Source organism: Solanum verrucosum, unplaced genomic scaffold (genome assembly GCF_900185275.1).
Source record: "Solanum verrucosum unplaced genomic scaffold, falcon-dt-bn FXZP01000222.1, whole genome shotgun sequence".
NCBI classification, from domain to species: Eukaryota; Viridiplantae; Streptophyta; class Magnoliopsida; order Solanales; family Solanaceae; genus Solanum; species Solanum verrucosum.
Window position 1 is genome coordinate 656413 of NW_026020027.1, and position 20802 is coordinate 677214.

The 20802-nt window shown below is 34.2% G+C and overlaps 4 protein-coding genes and 5 non-coding genes across 10 annotated transcripts in view; 1 reads left to right on the forward strand and 8 right to left on the reverse strand.

The window, feature by feature from the left end:
* LOC125821133 (uncharacterized) overlaps positions 1-20802 on the reverse strand; it is a 167244-nt gene that overhangs the window by 68794 nt on the left and 77648 nt on the right. The gene's annotated exons all lie outside the window — the stretch shown is intronic.
* Positions 323-3039, reverse strand: LOC125821130 (protein PLASTID MOVEMENT IMPAIRED 1). Its single transcript, XM_049500540.1, has one exon. It carries the CDS (start codon positions 3028-3030, stop codon positions 373-375), a length of 2658 nt encoding a protein of 885 aa, XP_049356497.1. The 5' UTR covers positions 3031-3039; the 3' UTR covers positions 323-372.
* On the reverse strand, positions 7680-7760 carry LOC125821347 (small nucleolar RNA R21). Its single transcript, XR_007442581.1, has one exon. It is a non-coding gene; the product is annotated as a small nucleolar RNA R21 (small nucleolar RNA).
* Positions 8390-8469, reverse strand: LOC125821346 (small nucleolar RNA R21). The gene has a single exon (XR_007442580.1). It is a non-coding gene; the product is annotated as a small nucleolar RNA R21 (small nucleolar RNA).
* Positions 8837-8916, reverse strand: LOC125821348 (small nucleolar RNA R21). The gene has a single exon (XR_007442582.1). It is a non-coding gene; the product is annotated as a small nucleolar RNA R21 (small nucleolar RNA).
* Positions 9113-9197, reverse strand: LOC125821350 (small nucleolar RNA R21). Its single transcript, XR_007442584.1, has one exon. It is a non-coding gene; the product is annotated as a small nucleolar RNA R21 (small nucleolar RNA).
* Positions 9256-9332, reverse strand: LOC125821349 (small nucleolar RNA R21). The gene has a single exon (XR_007442583.1). It is a non-coding gene; the product is annotated as a small nucleolar RNA R21 (small nucleolar RNA).
* Positions 11822-16293, forward strand: LOC125821143 (vacuolar protein sorting-associated protein 22 homolog 1). The gene is made up of 7 exons (XM_049500554.1): positions 11822-11949; positions 12050-12160; positions 13554-13689; positions 13975-14129; positions 14977-15084; positions 15638-15727; positions 15848-16293. The coding sequence occupies exons 1-7, from the start codon at positions 11899-11901 to the stop codon at positions 15950-15952; spliced, it is 756 nt and encodes a 251-aa protein (XP_049356511.1). The 5' UTR covers positions 11822-11898; the 3' UTR covers positions 15953-16293.
* On the reverse strand, positions 16840-20590 carry LOC125821152 (protein FATTY ACID EXPORT 5-like). Its single transcript, XM_049500563.1, has 3 exons — positions 20211-20590; positions 18252-18339; positions 16840-17073 (listed from the first exon to the last, which is right to left on the reverse strand). Exons 1-3 carry the CDS (start codon positions 20407-20409, stop codon positions 17001-17003), a joined length of 360 nt encoding a protein of 119 aa, XP_049356520.1. The 5' UTR covers positions 20410-20590; the 3' UTR covers positions 16840-17000.

The following is a 20802-nucleotide window of genomic DNA, read 5'->3' on the forward strand; positions in this document are numbered from 1 at the left end:
CACTAATCATGGAGGATCTGACATGCACCCTTCAACATTTTTGAAGAGTCCGAGTTCTTCTTCCTGCTATCCTTTATCACTAAATGACTATTCAAAGTACCAAAAAATTATCGACAAAACGTCAAATTACAAACTGATAGCATCACTATTACTGGTAGAAAGATACAATGTCTCATTTACAATCTTGAAGAACATTTCAAAATTCTATGAAAAAAACATACAAACAATGATGTTGTGCACATGCCCTGTGCATAGCACCCTAAACAAATGCAAACATTATACAATTTCCCCCTTTTTCTGTTGCTTATTTCTATGGAATGTGAAAAAATGACGAAAAAACGATTTACACCACCCTTGCTGCTGTCTGTCTGTCTACATGATGAACTTGATATCCGGATTTCTTATCGATTTCAGCCACATATCTGCCATTACACGCGATGATATGCTCCATAGCAAGTCTTGGCCTTTTAGTGGTGAAGATTTCTTTGCTTTCTTCCCCATTTTACCAAGTCCATAAGCTACTAGCCACTGCATTGCTGTCAATTTCTGCTTTTCTGTGTCCCACGTGTTCTTCCTCCCTCCTCTCCTGACTTTCAATCCTCCAATAGCCAGACACGCGATTTTAAACTTCTCTTCCTCATCATCAAAGTTGTTAGTTTCCTCATCAATAGGAACTGCTTGAACCAGTGCTATCATAGGTCCTCCAACTGCCTCGAATTGCCTCAACGGATCCCTCAGTTGAACCACAACTGAGATCATTATACTATCACTTTTGTCATCTTTCGTCCAGTCTTCGAGTGGGACAGCAGAGTCCAACGGGTGACCATCATCATCTTTCTTGATAGCTGAAACGTCGAAAGGAGCCTCTTCTTCCGGTATATCTGCCTGAATTTTCAATGCTTCGACTGTCATTGCCTCCATTTTCTGCAGTGTGAAGGCAAGAATCTCATCCACTGTCAACGGTTTGTCACTGATGTTCCATATCCCCGTAGAGATCCTCTCGTTCCTGCTCGTGTTCATTGCTGTTGCCATTGATTTCACTACTGCAACTGTTTCAGCAGCACTTGAGCTGGCACCTCCTTCTTTGTTCCTCCCTTGAATAATTGCTGAAGCAATGCCTTCAAACGCTATCTGCTCCGCTGTCTTGCCCACGAGCTCTTCCATTGGCATCATCGATAAGATCTTGGACGTAAATTCCTCTAGTCCGACAGCTGCCATCCTCTGGAACAACTCGAATCCATTCATAGATGACGGAATAGATGGAAGGACAAATGGTTTTGATATCTGCATTGCAAGTTTCGGAGTGTCTTTTCTCAAAACAGCAGTATTCAGAGGATTCATAGCTGCTAAAAAACCACCATTTCTTGTTTGAACAACACATCCTAACCCCTTAGCAAGATCAGGTATAAATATGCCCGATTCTCTCTTTTCGTTATCTTCATTTCCTCCTCCTCCTTGCAGCTTTAACGCGGGGGTTTCTTGATTATCCGTCTTCAGCTGACTAACACCTGGATCTTCCAGCATTTGGAGGAATTCCCTTGTCACGGTTTCCTCATTCGCGTCCAGCCTTTGGGATTCAGAGTCATCCTCCTCCATCTTAACTTGGTTTTCATCTTTAAACATTGATTCAAGTGCTTTGATTTGCTGTGCAATGGAATCTAGTGCTGACAATCTTGTCAAATGCATTTGATCGTGCACGACTTCCTTAACAACCTCGTGACTAGATGATACCGATCTTTTATCAGAATTTCCTTCTGATCGCTCGTCTCCATCTTCCTCATCCTCTCCTACTTCTTTTGTTGCTTCATCTTTATCTTCCATTTCAACTCCTTTATCTTGAATTTCAATTCCTTTATCCACAATATCGAAATCAGGGAGATCAAGATCCTCTGCTTTCGACTCTGGCTCCTCCTTTACAGGCTCGTCGTCTAGATTCAGCTCATCAATCCCTTGAATATTTGCTGTTGTTCCTGCTTGTGATGGAGTCCAATTAGCTGAACTTAAACTAGACATTCTTGGACTCTGGACGCTAAAAGACGTTTTCGATTGCTTTCTAGCAAATGAAGATGAGTAGCTCTTCGCGTTTTTCGTTCCCCCTTCAGCTTGGCTATAAATCCCAACTCCACCATCCTTCTCCATAATCTGAAATCCCAATTTCAAAACTACCTCTCCTCCTTTCGCCTTCCCGGATAGAGTATAACTCGTATCCCATTGGCGAATTCGATTTCCTTCAAAGCTCTTCTGTACTGAGTCCTCAATCATTTCACTCAAATCAACCATGTTTTTTCCAAAATCAAGTTCCTCTGCATCAACTGCAAAGACAAATATGGAAAATGGACGGGGCTCGAATTTATATCGAGCCCCTCCATTACTAGTACCCGTCCCGGGTGTATAATAAACATGACACCTGATAAAAAGTGTTTCTTCAAAATCTGCAGCTCCTTGTGAAACTCTAGATGGCATAGTTTGTACTGCTCCATCTTTAGTTTCTTTTTTTCTTACACAAACAGATAGTCGTAGACCGTTCATGGACGCTGGTAGTCCTTGAACGGTCACGACTTCAACTGAGAATAAACAACTCAACTTTTGCTTACCAATGTGAGCAAGAGCTCGAATTGGTTTCCAGTTCCACAAGCCTTTCTTCTCGGAGTTCGAATCAGATCCTTTGCTATCCAATTTCTTAACTAACTTTGTGTTACTGGTGCTGGTGTTGGTGCTGGTATTGCTTTGTTGTTGTATATTGTCCTCGCTCTGGATGTCCTGTTTAGGCCGAGAACGCCAGGGGGATAATGACATCCGCCTGGCTCTCGGCTTAGGATTGACAACGATACTATCAATATCGTTGTCATTTTTAGCACCACCTGTTAGGGACTCGATTGGAGGGATCGAATCTCTAGGCAAGACAAGGGAGGCGGTTCTTCGAGTTGTTGTAGTGTGTGATGGTGGTTGATAGAGTGTTTCGCTAAGTGCTTCAAGTTCTTGCAATAATTGTGTATTGGAATTCCTTCTATTAGTTATATAATCCGCCATTACAAGAAGTCGTATGATACAATAGATAACCTTTCCTGATTGATCAACGCGAGTGAACTATATGCTTTGAAATTCACAAAAAGAAGAAAAGAAGTTTTTTTTTTTTTTGGAAATGATTTTGCAATGTAGAATTGGTGGTAGAGATATGATGAGGGGTTGGTTAGGTGAGTAGATTGATGTGTGTATTTGAGGACTGGAAAATTCTGTAGGGATAGATTACTTGGTGCTCTGTGAACCAGGTATTTGCATGAGCTTTGTATGTGATGGATAAGGCAAGAACGTTTGTCTCTATATCTATCCCCACCCCACCCCTACCTCAAGTAGGGGCCAAACTATATCATTAGCTATGGATCCGATAGAATTCAGTAGCTTTTATTCACACATTTACCTTGTGTCCGCTAGGCAAGAGGATAACAAGTTCCGAGCTAAGACAATTATTGTATGAGGTTTACCCAATGCTAAATAGAGGTGTATAATAAATCGATATGAATATCATGAGTTGTCCGATAATAAAATGAGTGTGAACCCAATAAGTTGTTGTCGTATAATTCAAAAGTCATGGAACTTAAAAACTATGAGTCTCTTTTATATATGCTTAAAATCTATAAATTTAACTAGATTGTTTCAATTTATGTGAAATAATTTGACTAAGCATAAATTGATCTAAAATTCATGAACTTAACTGAATCTTCTAAATTTATGTGATATTATTTGACTAAGCAACTTAACTGAATCGTCTAAATTTATGTGATATTATTTGACTAAGCATAAATTAATCTAAAACATGTGACTTATTGAATTGTCTCAATTTATGTGATATTATTTAACTAACCATGAATTTTAAAGGGAGAAAAGACATTGAAATTTATGATTTAAATTCTAAAATAAGTCTTTAATATTTATGCGCTCTAAATCAGTAATAAAGGACAATATAAAATGTTCACTCAAATTGTTTATAAATAGTATATATATTGTAATACACAAACTCAAATCAGAGCTTTGGATGCACAACATGAGAATCAATCTTCTAATTTTGTACATATCTAGTTCTCTATCTATTTTCTCATATTTGTCCCTTCATATATTTTGGGCTATATTCCTTGCACACATTCTAGGGAAAATTAGCTATATAGTCATGATACCTAGCATATTTAGTCAAAACAACAACACTTTAAAATATTTATTTAAAATGACAGAATGCCAATATTTTCAAAAACAATTTGTATTCACATTTTATTATTTATATTTCCTTTTATTAATCAAAAGAGTCCATATTTGGATTAAATTCTAACCAATAACAGATTAAAAATAAAAAACAAATACAAAACTATCAATTAATATCTTTCCACATCTTAGACGTTTCCCACCTTTCACGTTTCTCAATTAAAGTTTTTATTTTCCCCCAATTTTCACGTTCTAAGATTCTCTTTCTTCAAGTTTTTTGCTCACATTGAAACACAAGGTATTCAAAGCTTGATTCTTCAACAAAATCGGTGGATTAATTCAAGGGATTAATCGGTATGTAAACAAAATCTAGAGATTAATTCAAGAAATTTTGAATTTGGTAAAGGTAATATCGATTAGTTATTTAGGTTTCTTTTGATTTGTTTTCAATATCACCATCTATGGTTTTATTTAGAATTGTACATATTACGAATTTTCAGTTTTTTTTTTATTCAAGTTTGTTTACATATTCATCTAATATCTATGTATTTCAGATTTTTAGTCGTTTAAACAATTTTTTCGATTCTTTTCTAGTTTCGTTTTAATATTTCTGAAATTCCTCCAAGACGTGATTACTAGCATATGAATGGTGGTCAGAATCTCTTCATGGTATTGGCACTAATGGATCTGGGATCAATTTCATTGGCCTCATTAAAGGTGCCACAAGTTTCCCCCAAGTTATTTTTACTGCAGTTGCTTTCAATAGAACTTTGTGGCATTGGATTGAATCGGCTATTGCAGTTGAGGAAAAGGCTATGTACAATACGAGATTCATTCCAATATGGATGTTAAATTGTATGTCAAATCGATTTGTAGTTCTTGAAGAATGATATTTGTATTCATTTATTTTTTTCACAACGTAATGTATTTTTTTCAGAATTTTATATCCTTTCCTAAATTGTATTCATTCCAATATGTATGATATGTGTATTTGTATTCATTATGATTTTCATGTTTGGGTTTGTATAATGACATTTGTATTTCTTTGTTAGTTTGTATTCATTCTAATAAGTATGCCAAATGAAATACAAATTATTAAAATTTCGTTGACAAACAACTTTGGAAGAAGAATTCCCAACTCGAACTTCGATATAATCGATGTTCTCCAAAACTGAAACTTTCTTTTTTTATTATGTTTTCATCATAATTGTATACCAACAACTTTTGCATTTTATGTGCTCACTTTACCATTCAAATTAAAACTTAAAACTTAAAACTGATATTTTACTTTCATAGTGAAAAATAAAAATTGTATCCGAGTGATAAAAAATGTATTACATAACTGCCAAATATATTTTTCTTTTATTTATTACAAAAATGTTACTGATTGTATCCCAATATAATCTAATCATTACATATAAATACAAATTAAGAAAGGATACAAACTTATTTGTATTCATTTTGCGTTTGAAATACAAAATGATATTGAAATACATAATTATTTTTGGAACACAAACTGAGCTAAAAAAATAGTAACTACAATTCTAAAGTGAAATACTAATAAAATAACAAAACTGGATATTGTAGTATAAATACAATTTTTTTTAATACAACTTATTCTATGTTTTTCGAAAACAATATTTTCAGTGAAATAATAATAATATAACAAACTGGAATATAAATACATTTTAGTTTGAATACAACTTAATTGTATCCAGCAATCACTACAAGTCAACAAAAATATGTATTCTACCACTAATTAGTTGATGTTTTTTACTCCATAGTTGTACGCTGTCCATAATTGTTATACTTGTATCCCTATACATACAAAGATTTAACTGATTTAATCGGGAAAAAAAATAATTATACTCGACATATGGGAATATCTCATCCAAACAAGAAAAAGAATCGAAAAAAATACCTGATTGTTTTTCGATTGTTCACTGAATGCGACAAATTTATAGTCCTCAATTTTGAAAAATTTTGTTTAAAAAAATATGTCGTATTCAACTTGAAGAATCTTTGAAAGTTATAAGATGAATGATTCGGAAGACAAAACTAAATTATTTTAAAAAATTTAAAATTGATTTTCTTATGAAGAAAGAAAAAAAGGCCTCGACAGGAAGGAGATTTATAATTTTTTCAAAAGGTAACTGATTTGAATTTAAAACCTTTTTTACCTTTTTTGAATTTTTTCGTTCCATGATTTTCTCTTTTTTGTTATTAAATTTTTGTATTCTTTCAATTTAATCAAAATAAAAAAAATACATAACTAATCCATTAACAAAGTAAAATAATGATATTTTAAATAAATAATGAAACTATTGCTAAGGAATCCCACTAAAAGATAAAATATTGTTGTTTTGAAAATTTTCCCTACATTCTATCCTCTCCAAACATTCATATATTTTGGGCTATATTCCTTGGACCCTTATCATTTGATCGGAGATGCCACTTGTGTACATTCTATCCTCTCTAAACATTCATATATTTTGGATTATATTCCTTGGACCCTTATCTTTTGACAGACAGTTTATCGGAGACGCCACTTGCGTACATTCCATCCTCTTCAAACACCACTTGTGAGATTATACCAAGTAAATTATTGTTGTTACTTGAACCCTTGATGTGGATGACAACTAGAAATAAAGCAACAAACAATGTCAAGTACAATCTTGTTCTCTTTTTTTGAACTCCACACAATCTTACAACAAACAAGGGGACAAGTATATCAAACAAAGGAAGAATCTGAACAAGTACCTTTGACAAAATCTATTCATCACATCCACCTCATAAAACTATAATATGGTACAACTTAGAATTGACAGTTGAAAGTTGAGTAACATTACATAAGTATCTTAGGTATATATATACAAGAAAATATATTAAGTGTAATACTGAGTGCCATTGTACAAGCAAATCGACACCACAGATGTGGTACAATTAAAGCAAAAACAAGTTCACCATATTTGTTTTTGGCTCCACACAATCTAACACAGGGATCTGAATAAGAACCTTTGGCAATATCTATGTACTATATCTGCACAATAGTTGAAAGCATCTTATTAAGCATCGTATGTATAAACAGTGGTAAGGCCAAGATTTTCACTTAAGGGATCAAAATATGAAGAAGTTAACACACAAAGAAGCCGAATGAGGTTCAACATCTACTATGTCTACAAAAAAAGTAATTTTAACCATATAATTTTCCGGCATCACCTGGCTATACCCATGTATGAATACAAGAAAATACTTTAAGATGAAGTATATTACCAAATTACTGACTAAGAAAACAATAGTAGTAGAAGGATGATGGCTAGCAAGAAAAAGACAATATGTATTGGCAAAAGAAAAAGGGCTTAAAAACACTATCGCGTACCATTGTACATGCGAATTGACACAACATATGTTTACTAAAACAAAAAACTAGTTTTACCATATCAAGTCCCTTTGTGAAGAAGAAGAAACAAAGCAAAGAAACATGAAATCCCTCAGAGTAAAGCTTTTCATCAATGGTCATCAGGCCACTACTTTTAAATTATTCAGCTAACTTCATCATCGGGATTTAAATACTTCTGAAAAATCAAGACACGTTATAACATATCGCAGTATAACAATATTCTAAGACGATGTAAGTAACCATATTATTGACTAGCACTCCAGAATAGTGATGACTGATGACTAACAAGAAAAAAGACACCACATTTTTAGATTTTTAGGCATAAATATGTAATACCGAGTGCCATTGTATATGCAAATTGACAGTACATTTGTGGTAAAATTAAGGCAAAAACTACTTGACACTAAATGTAAACAAGAAATCCCTCGGAAAAATGATCTTCATCAATGGTCATCAGGCCACTACTTTTAAATTATTCAGTTGATTCATTACAAGTATCAAAGAAACTTCTGAAAAAGCAGACACATTATAACATATCACAGCAATAAATAATTTTTAAAATCACCTGTCACAATGTAAATCATCAATTGGCTTCAGTTCACAACCTTAAATTGCCATAGCTAATATTATGGATATGCAAGTTGCATATTACTGACTAAGAAGACAATAGTACTCGAGAACAATAACACCTAACAAGACAAAGACACCATTTAAAGCAAAAAAAAGAAGATGTTTAAACATAACATCAAAAGCAAAATCTAGCTTTTACCACATCAAGTCAATAAATAAACAAAGAATCCCTCAGAACAAAGCTTTTCATCAATGGTCATCAGGCCACTACTTTTAAATTATTCAGCTAATTCATCAGAGGGATTCAACAACAACACGACAAACCACAGTGAGGTCTAAGCAGGGTGATGTGTACGAAGCCTTACCCCTACCTTGTAAAGAGGTTATTTCAGTCCGACCATCGTCTCAAGTAAAACACAAGACACATTATAACATATAACAACAAATAATAATTTTTAGATGAGGTACATTACCATATTACTGACTACGAATATGATAGTACTCAAGAAGGATGATGTCTAACAACAAAAAGGCACCATCTTTAAGCAAAAACTAGTCAAACATATTACTGAGTGCTACTCTACGTGCAAATAAACACTACATATGTGGTAAAATTAAAGCAAAAAACTAGTTCCTCCTTTAGCGCCCCTTCGCCCAACCAACATTCAGCAGAATCCCTCAGAACAAAGCTTTTCATCAATGGTCATCAGGCCACTACTTTTAAATTATTCAGCTAGTTCATCACAGAGATTCAAATATTCCAAATACAACACAATTTATAACAAATCACAGCAAAAAAAAAGAACTATTTAAATAGGCTACAGTCATTGGAACAAAAAAGTTCAGTAATTTTCAAATAGCAGCAAATAATTAGAATCTTAACTTGTCTATCAACTAGAATTTGTAAAATTCCCAACTAAAAAAAAGGACTAATGTAAGAAAATAATTCATCCCTCAGAATTGATTATTTTTCTTCCTTTAAAGATCAGTCTACTTTTAACGTTAAATTTAGAAAGAACTCATCACAGGGATGTAGTGTGAAAAATGAAAAAAATAAATATAACAAAAGATAAATAAGAACATGAAATAAGCATCGCTCAGAATTAAATTCTCTCATCAATGTATTATTCAGTCCACTACTTTTATATTTTTAATCGTCATAGCGATAACAATATGAACTCCAATACGATAATGATCAAAAACACATCTGAACAATCATTTTTCGCAAATTGCATACTACAATTATCAGTTACATAGATACTTAAAATACGAAAAGAAAATAACTGATAGTTGAAGTGTGGAATTAGCAAAAAAAAAACAATAACTTGAAGTTGCGTTTTTGATCATTAACTACTCAAAAAACAACTTTTCACATTCCAAAATAGAAGGATAAATGTTTATCAATATCAACTGTATACACCAAATCAAGCAATTAACTTGAAGAATGAACACATCAAAGTGAAAAATGTATGACATATATGTTACTTTAATTGGTGTAAACATTCGATGCACGGATAATGTTTTTATAAAACATGGAAGATCTAAGTGTGAATATAAATATGGGAACTGAAAAATCACCATTTAAGCACAGTGGAGATTTTGCGAAATGAGAAGAGTGGCGGCGGCAATTATGGAGTAGAGGGTTTTATTTATATAGAAAAAAAAAAGATAATGGGGGTAGTAAGCCCAAATCTTGATCAAGGCCCACTTTATTATTTGGGCTTCATCAATTCTATTATAGATTTTTTGTTATATTTGATAGGGAAATTAAAAATAAAAGGGGAACTTTCACAAATAGCCACTATAATAAACTTAATTATATTTCATAGCTATAGTTTGCATATTTACAGGTTGTAGCTACATTTTAAGTTGTTTCATTTGTACAATTCGCGGATTTGTATAATTCACAGGATGTATAATTCGCGGGTACATTTGAATAATTCAGTTGTTTTTGTATAAACTCGAAGTAACGGATTTATACAATTACAAATATCAAAAGTGTAAACAATTATACAAATTATATTATACAAAAATAAAAAGTTGAGCCGTGTAATTATAGCTAAAAGTAGGTCGCGAATTGTAATTAAGACAAACTATAGCTATGTTAACTAATTAGTCAGTATATGTTTGCTTATACACGTAATTTTCTCTTAAAAAGACTATAGTTTGGGCTTAACTAGAGATGTTTTGGGGAGTAGAGAGGCGAACGAGACTAGGAGAGGGAGCATAGAGGCGAGCGAGGTATGGAGAGAGAGGAAAGAGGAGAGAGAGGTTGAATATATGTTATATTCGTTGTATCAATTTGTATCATGAATACAACTGATTTGCAAAATGAATACAATTATATCAAAAACTATTGTATTTAGCTACATATTTGGAGGAAAGATGTGGGCGAGATCGAAAGAGGGAGGAGAGAGGTGAGAGAGAGAGAGAGAGAGGAGAGGCAAGCAAGATCGGGGAGAGGATGAATACATGTTGTATTTATTGATCACCAATACAATTGATACATAATACAAATACAATTGATACACAATACATGTATAGTTATCTGAATACAATTGCTATAAGATACAAATATTTCACCTATATTTGATTGAATACATAATGCATGTTACAAAAAAGATGAATGCATATTGTACTCATTGTATCAAGTAGCAAAATATATGATTCACGTGTATATAATAATAATAATAATAATAATAATAATAATAAAATCATTTTAATTGAAAATCACGCAAATACATTGTACATGTAGTTAATTGTATGTGTAAGTTCGTGTTTTCAAAATAGAAGTTTAATGTGTAATTTGAATACACAAATACATATATAAGTATGTATAGGCTTATAAAATACATGGTCAAAATTGATAAATATAGCACGCAAGATATGATAATGTATCTTGATTTCATACTATTAAACAAATCATAAATCACACCCAATTGTCATAATTCAAAAGCTATAAATAATAAAAAGGAAAATTACTTCGAAATTATGGTATGCAAACCATCACAAACTTGCATAACTTCGTGTAATTAAAATAAGTGTGATGGTTATGATTTCAAATTACAAACAACTTACAAATAACAATTACAATAATAATTATATCGGCTTGATCATGATTTCAAGTTATAAATAACTTACAAATAACAATAACAATAATTATGTTGACTTGTTGATTTATTATAGCTAACACATTACAAATTTAAGATGTATATTTTTTACACCTTCTTTTAAGATTGCTCACAAGGCATACATCGATTTCAAAACTACAAACAAAAAATGTTTTTTTATTATTTTCAAATTATAACATGCAAGTTATGACAAATCAATATACGTATTTTATTAAGAAGGTATTTGATCATAGAAATTTAATATTTTTCATTTTATTTAAAAATTTTGATACTGCAATTAAAGATGAAATTGTGTTTAATTATACTTTTTAGTTTTTACAAATACAAAAATATATATTTAAAGTTATACAGATAGAGCTAAACCAAAAAATAGATTCAAATTCAGAATTCACCTCGAAGTTGAATTTAGAATTTAGAATTTTTATGGTCACATTACTCACTTCTAATTAATTTTAATTTAAAGTAAGTTGTGATAATTAATTTTAAATAATTTTTGTTTGAAAATAAAAAAGTTTGTCCTATCATTTTCTTCACAAACGAAGAAAAAGCTAAACTGGTAAGAGGACAGAGTACGACGAAATACTTCACATAATCAGGTAAAGGATGAGGCGGAGACCGGGAATCGGAGGTCTGCAGAACGCGGCGGCGGCTAGGGTTTGTGATCTAAGTTTATTTACTTTGAGTTTTTTAAAAAAAAATCGGTATTTTTTGTTGTTTAATAATCTAATTTTTGTTTTTGCGATGTTTATTGAAGGATCAATATCGATTGTTAGGGGAAAATGTTGCGAAATTGAGAACAGATCTTATGAAAGAGCAGCTCGCTACTTTTCGATCTCAGCTTGAAGATTTCGCTCGCAAACACAAGGTTTTTTCATTATTTCGTTTTATTTTTGTAGTGATTGAGTATTTTTTTTGTTATTAATTTAAGGTATTTTATTATTTTTTTATCACGCTGTGTTGAAGCTAATGAGTTCTGGATTAGCTTCGGTTTGGCTGTAGATTTTCAAAAGGAAAAGAAAGTTGAAAATATAGTTTGTCTATTAAACTTAGTAAGTTTTTGAAAATTTATCTTCAAATTTTTTTAAGTTCCAACAATTTTTGGGTTTTTGGGACTTCCACTCACAAAGCAACAAACTTCAAAAACTTGTTTTTTTTTTTCCAACTAATTCTATGGCCAATCAGTTGCCAAGTTAATAATATGCACATATTCAATGAATTTACGACCAATACAAAGTTTGAACTAAAGTTGCTTGTTGGGTGAAGCTATTACCGTTACTGTAGCTCTTCCCGTGCTACCTTTGCCTTCAGTTGAACGATTTGGTAGGAGTATGATGATTAAAGCATCTGATTTTGCGAAATTGAGACATCCATTCCTTAATTTCCTAAAATAAAAAATGGCATAATACATAAATGTGCCCTTTAACTTGGCCTCATTTCACATTTATGCCCTTCAACGTTGGGTATGCACAAGTAGACACTTAAACTTGTATAAAGTTGAACAAGTAGACACATGGGCCCTACATGGCACAATACACGTAGGATAAAAAATGACATGTAGGACATGTGTGTCTATTTGATCAACTTTATACAAGTTTAAGTGTCTACTTGTGCACACCTAAAGTTGAAGGGTATAAATGTGATTTGAGGCCAAGTTAAAGGGCATATTTATGTATTATACCTAAAAAAACCAATTTATTGATAAACTACAGAAAGAAGAGTACTGTGAATCATAAGCTATTTTGTAATTAGAAGTACTTGTAATTTGTAAATATTTGGGAAGAAAATATAGCTAAAGAAAGAACTATATAATTCCCAAATTGTCAGTCTCATATATGTTGCGAGGAAACATGTATATGTCTAACTCTAATTATCTGTACTTGGCCACCTGTTGCTAATTCCGAAAAAGACATGAAAAGATGCATTTTCAGCTTATTTTATGGTCAACTTGGGATTTATGTGTGGTTATATTAGCAAAGGGATCACAATTGAACTCTACCATTTGTATTTTTCTAGAAGATAATGGTATTGAGAGAGTATATGTGCTGTTTATAATGTTTGGGCAGCAACCAGGCTGGTTGAGTTTGATGGACATTTTCCTTTTTCTGTTCTAACTGGAGTCTTGTAAAAGAGGTTTCGTTGTGCGTTCTGCTTCTTTGGTACTTTTTCTAATTGAAATTTATATATATGCCTTTACTTATTTTACAAAACATTTGAAATAAAAGAAGAAAGTTTTGGTTACTCCTTGTTTTATTTTGCAGAATGACATTCGCAAGAACCCTGCATTCAGGGCACAGTTCCACGAGATGTGTGCTAAAGTCGGAGTAGATCCTCTAGCATCAAACAAGGGTTTCTGGGCAGAACTGTTGGGGATTGGTGACTTCTATTATGAACTTGGTTGGTATCAATCTCCTCCGTAGTTTTGGTTAATGCAAGGCATGCTTAGAAACTTCTTTTTAATGGTGCATGAGAGGAACATTGCATATTATTTCACACTGCAGTTTGACATGCGACATCAAACTTTGAGCAGTATTCTATGTAGTGGCGTGTGCCTGTTATTTTGTGTAAATCGTGCTTAATTCTTACCTTTTTTCTTTTGAATATCCATAGTTTTTAAGTATTATGGTTTTGTTGATAAATCTCCAACAAACTGGACTTAAATGAAGCCACCTGTCTAGGCAGGGGTACAGATTATTGAGGTTTGCCTAGCGACTAGACCCCACAATGGAGGTTTGATAAGCTTGGATGATCTTTGTAAACTGCTTGGTCAGAGACGGAAAGCTGTGCGCGAGACAATATCTGAAGATGACTGCTTGCGTGCTATAAGCAAACTGAAGGTATGGACTTAAGCTTTAATGTTTCAATTGGCAGTAACTGAATGATTCATTGAGCAACCGATGCTAAATATACCAGATCCTCTTTTTCATATACTCTGAAGAGCATATTTCACATTTTAGTGCTTTGCGCATCTAATTATGAAGATTCTTCATTTTTCAACCCTTGGATACCAGGATATTTGATTTACCCTTCGGGGTGGCCCAGTGGTTTGGCCTTGGGACTTCCATGTTGGAGGTCTCAAGTTCGAAACCCCTTGCCAGCGAAAGCAAGGGGTTTGCTTCTAGGTCGAGCTTGTCGCACCGGGCTTGCCTAGTGCGGGTTACCTCTCCTATGTGATTTGCGAGCTATTGCATAGGAGCGGGGGTTTTACCCTGTGCGCACCCAAAGGGTAGCGGCTGCGGGTTTCCTTTGTCATAAAAAATAAATAAAAAAATACCAGGATATTTGATTTTGCTAGTTACTTCATTTAGCAAAATAAAGTAGAAAAAAAAAATCTGTATTACAAAACTAACCTGTCAACAAAAAGAGGGTAAACTGCAGGATAATTTGTTTTTATTTTTTTAAAGAAAAACAAGTACTGTCTGTTTTCTTAAGTTTTATAGGTTCCTTAGCACATGAAGCATCAAAGATAATGGTGACCATATGTTGCAGGTCATTGTTGCTCATTCAATCCCTCCTCATTTAGATGGAAGATAGGAGAAATACAAAGTTGTTTAAAAACATGATTTAAAGTTTGTCATTTGACTCATTTTTCTTGAACGTGTAGTAACCTTCATTTCTTTCTGGACTGGTATGTTTTGCTACTGTTTCCCGAACTATAAGCTAACATCTAATTTCATCTTTCAGGTATTAGGCAGTGGTTTTGAGGTTATTACAGTGGGAAAGAAAAAGCTTGTTAGATCTGTCCCTACCGAACTGAATAAGGATCACAATGAAATATTAGAGCTGGCCCAGGTACAACCTTTGTTCTTTGTGTTCCTCCAGAAATATCTCTCCTTCGATAATTTTGTAGTTGGGTAATTGCCATGCTGCAAAAAATGTCACTTTCACTTGATGCAGTCATTTTCTCCCTTGTAGTATTTCACAAATTTGGTTTCTTAAACCGGTCCTCGACATCACTTGATGCAGTCATTTTCTCCCTTGTAGTATTTCACAAATTTGGTTTCTTAAACCGGTCCTCGACTCATTTTGGCCGCTTAAAAGGAAATCTGTTATTTCTGCCATCAAAATTTTCTTCTGGATCCATGAATATTACCAAAAGGTTTACAAATTACAAGCTTAGAGAGTTTTCCCCAGATTGTCAGTGCTTACTTAGAAACATTGCCTATTAGGTGCAGCTGAGCTTGCTTTGTTATTATAGATATTAAAAGAGGAAGGGAAGAGCGGCGAGTTTATTATCCACATAGTTTTGCACCGTGCACCATTAGCCGTGGGGCTTTCTTGGTTATCTAAAAAAAAAAAAGAAGAGGAAACTATGTGTGATTGTTTTCTGGTCCCTTTGCTGCAGGCTCAAGGTTTTGTGACTGTTGATGAGGTTCAAAGACGCCTAAACTGGTCTTCAGGTCGTGCAACTGATGCGCTTGAAACACTGTTAGAGGTAAGTTCTCGATGTTATTCCTTGTTATTTCCTCTCTTCTTTTCCATCAAGGCTCTAGTTATATCCTTCTAGATTTTTGGTGGTTGGACCTAACAAATATGGGTCTCGTGCATCCAACAGGAAGGGCTTGCCATGATCGATGATGGACATAGAGATGGCAAACGTCGATACTGGTTCCCTTGTGTGTCCTCTGTCTCCTCCTATGTAGGTGCAGACACTCTTTAGCGTTTTCCTTGTTCAGATATGAGAATATTTCACTTTGCACCACGAACTTGGAGGATTGTTTCAAATAGAGATGCTACTTTTTTATCTGTTTCCGTGGTCCAACAAGCTTTTGATTTGCAGTTATTGCATATGTTAAGTTTGTTACCCTATTGTGTAATCTTTGTGTTGAATAATTTGTTGTTATGTCGTACACTTCAACCAAATTGGTATTATAAAGTTGTGAAAGGTTGATGGTATTGCCGAGGGTCTATTGAAAACAGTCTTTCTACCCCCACAAAGGTAGGGGTTACAGTTGGCATAATTCCTACCTTCCCCCATACCTCAATCGTGGGATTACACTTGATATATCGTTGTTGGTTGAGAGTATTGATTGTTTGCTGGAAAGTGTTGTTTTGTACCTGGCACGAGTCTCTGAATTCGTTTGATAACCAACTAGACTGAGGACTGATGAACTATAAGTTGGAACTGTATATATGTGTACCACCAACTATAACAACTTCATAAGTGAGATCCGGAGACTTTTAGGATGTACGTAGACTTTATTCCTACCTTTGTGGGGTATAAAGACTATTTCCTATAGATCCTCAACTAAAATCTTAAAGATAAATGTACCAGAACTCGTTCAACCAGCCACTAGTTTGTTTAAGATAAAATACGAGAACTCATTCAACACAGGTTCCAGGTAACCCTTTCTACAAAAGCTTAGACAGATGAAAAGAAATCACTTAAATATGAACCTGAGACGTCAGTCTTATCGTTTATCTAACTATTTCATCATTTTCTTTCCAAGTGGTTTTTGGAGATCCACTAATAGCATTGCAATTCATTCAAATTACACCATAGCTGCAAATTCAAATACTGAATCAAAGACAAAATGACATGAACGGTAACACAAACTCAAATTCTTTCATTGAGACAATGTTGTTAAGTTCAAAAACAAAATAAAAAGTGTGTAAGTGTGAACGTATACAGTAATTCGCGATAAGAGTCCCAGCTCTTCTCAGTACAAACAGTCTGGACCTGGAACCGCGGTTATAGTGAAATGCTATTACTCAGCTTTAGATGGGAAATGGTTTCCACCACTGGCAATCTTATAAAGGTAAAATCCAGTCATTACCACACTGCAAAAAGAAGATATCAGGTCAGCATTTTCGATTTTCCTGACTATTTTTCGCAAGATATGAACAAACAAATACTGGAAAGGAAACTAAGCATGACAGTTTGGTGCATCTTCTAACTTCTGTAATACACAATAATTTTTTAACATATACATGTATTTTGATAACAATGATGTTTGAATTAGCTTGCACACACTTGACCTTTCCACCGATACCTACTAGCTCCAGCTGAGTAGCTCCGTCCACCAAAATAAAGACAAATGGGAAGAAATAACTTAGTTTGTTTTTTCTCTGTTGGAGTTCCCACCTCTTTGCTCCCTTGGTTACTCAAACTCACAACCTCAGGTTTGGAAGAAACGGGTTCTTACCATTCGAGCAACTACCACTAGGTCAAACTGTAAGGTGCAATCCACAATCAGTTATATTATGACCACCCTTGGGGTTTCATTGCGATATCACGCAAATTGGCACCACGCCTTCCTGGATTTGGTGTATTTCATATATGCTCATTTAATGGCACTATTCCTCCCTAAATTGTGAACCTATGGTCCCCTGTACTAACCTAAAAAAATGAAAAACAGACGCATTTCAACCCGAGATCAAGGCCATGTCTGGGCTTGATTCAAAAGGAGATTGGTTGGGACGGGGAGCTCAGGTCCTCGTGAATCCACATACCACCACGGGGGAGCATAAAGGGGAAGGTGAACCACTGAACTTGTGACATTGTTCAGTGTTCATTCATGGGTAGTTATAGATGGAAAAAGTTTCTTTCTGACTGTCCGCACTAGACGGAATCAGAGAAACATTTTTTAATCTAGACAAAACTTGTGAACTTGCATTGAAAAAGCTATCAAGAGATCAAAGAAAAAACATTAATTTACTAATTGGATAGTATAGTGATCCCCATAAAGTGAAGAAAGAAAAAAGGTAATGTAAGATGTTCTTGGAAATTCGACTTCACTGCACATAGCAACCTAATGTTCAGTTTGCGACTAGGTAGTTCACATATATTATATATACAGACCACGATAAAGCAACTTGACATATTATGTGTAACATGTATCAAGTGAATCGCGCCACACAAATCTGATGTATTTATGAATGAAACGGAACAGATAAATGAAATACTACCACCAAGTTAATAACACAACTTGTATGGCATGCTTTCTATTTGGAGTTACCTGATACCCGCAACAACACCAGCTGGCATTATCTTTGAAGTTTGCATGTACCGCTGTCCCATGACCCATGCTAACACAACAGCACAAACTGTTTCAAGAGAAAAAAAAGTTTAAGTGGAGATAATTAGTCCAGCCAAAAAATATAGGAAATTCAATGTGATCGCAAGAAAATGACGAATCAGAATATGATCATGATTACATAAGAAAAATCAAAAACTTAAAACACATTTTCCCCATATCTTCCGTTTCTACAGAATTGAACTACAAAATATTAAGATTGAACTTGACACTGCAGACTACTTGACATCCAGACTGTTAGAGGGATCCATACCAAAGGATGTTGTGACTCTTGATGTCTTTGGGCAACAACAACAACATATCCACCAGTGTAATCCCACAAGTAGGTTGGGGGGGGGGGGGTAGTGTGTACACAACCTTACCTCACCTTGTGAAGGTAGAGAGGTTGTTTCTGATAAACCCTTGGCTCAAAAAAACAAGTATGTTAAGCAAATATAGTAGTGGAGAAATTATGTTGAAAACAATGAAGAAGAGAAGAGTAGCAATGACAAATAATACGGTAACGGAAGCAAAAGATCTTGGTGGCTTTGGGCAATGCTTCAAATTCATACTAGTCATCTCAAGTAATTCCTATTGTATCTTTTAAGCTTTAGGTGATATGCTGAATTAAACAGAACAGAAATCTAGGGACGTAAAGAGAATTACATAGAGTAAAAGCCTATGCAGTAGTAAAGAATGTGACATTACACTGGAAGCTAATGAATCATGATTGAAGGAGTTAGTAATGCAATTGATGCATTTTTCTTTGAAAACCTTCTTTACACATCCATTATAGTTGTCTTAAGAGTTAATGATAAGCTGATAAGAGGACCATTTGCCTTTTTATCTCCCTAGGGTTGTCGTGTTGCGCGTTACCTCTCTGGCACGTGACATGCAGAGGTGTATAACACAAAATGCATTATGTGACTGTTTTGCTTTTACCGCGGCTGTAGCATGATCAGCATCATGCATTAGCTAAAAGTTGGCACGCGGACCAAGAAAATATATGAGATAAAGGTACATGGAAGGAAGGGCGAAAAGATACACAATCATTCCCTTTCTATTTGGTCTAAAGCTAGTTCAGAACTCGATTTTTTTTTCCAGAATCATTGCACAATTCAACACCTATTCAACTGAATCCATCAGTTTCTCATAAGTTTAGAATCATTATTCACTTTCCTCAGGGCTAAGAACCAAGAATTTCTCAGTTGACAGAAAGATCCAATAGCAATGTCTTATCATCTACTGCAAACCATACAGCAGCTATACACAAACTTCGTAAAACAAACAAATAAACAATCAAGGAGAAAAGCTTCTCCCCTTGAGATATCTAAAGCAGAGCAACAAAAAATCAGACCTTTTCACAGTACATAGAATCCGGCAATATCATGGAAACAAAACCATAGCCATATCTAAATTTTGGCTGCAGCAGTGTCCAATGTTGCTTGGACTCTTCAAAAATGTCATCGGGTGAATATCGGATCCTCCAAAAGTAGTGCATTTTTCAGAGGATTTGACACAATACAACAATATTTTTCGAGAGTCCGAGCAACATAGATAGTGGCAAAGTCGTGACTTTCACAAACAGGATTCGAAATATAAAGTACACACAGAAGCTAAGATCCAAGAGGATTCAACATCTACTCTATATACACATAAAGGAAAAACATTAAACTTATATATACGGTATAATTTTTCTGCGAAGGCGATTCAGATGAACCCCTTGCACCCCTAGCTCATAAAGCCACTGCCTTCAATTCCAGTAATATTCATTCCATATGATTAATACAACATTTTTTCACTTACAAGAGAGTAAAGGGTACAATATTACAACTTAATTTTTTTTTGAATTTCTTCTATACCTGCAAATAACATATAAGGAAATGAAAAGACTATATATACCTGTTTCAAGAAACAAAGCAAAGTAAGAGTTTTTGCGCTTGTGAAATGCTTGGAGACTCAAGTAACCAGCTAAAATGAGCAAAAAACCAGTACCCAAACCTCCACCCAAGGAAGCTAAACTTCCTTTCTTGGAATACCCTATAATTCCACCACACACAAGAATCAAACCATAGGGGATTGTAAAGCAAAAATCATGCATTTTTATCAAATGGGGTTTTAAGAAAGATTGAATCTTGATAAATTTAGCAAAAAATTGAGAGATCAAGAATGAAAAGATTCAATTTTTAAAGGATCTTGGTGGGTAAAACTTGAAATTTTTTAATTTTTTAAGGTGGGAATTGGCATATAGTACATCTAATAAAAACCAATTTGGTCAAAAGGCAAAAAGTCTCATGTTACCTATTACCTAACCTCCATGTTGTTTGTTTTACTGGTCAAAATTACCCTCTGAATTTTGTTAAATGACACTCATATTTGGTTAATTTACAGCTGAAAAGAAGATATATGTGAGGGTAATATTGTCAAGAAATTGAGCTGGTAGATGTTTGATCCCGTGTGCTTGTGGCTTTGTGGAAAGTCCACACGACATTTG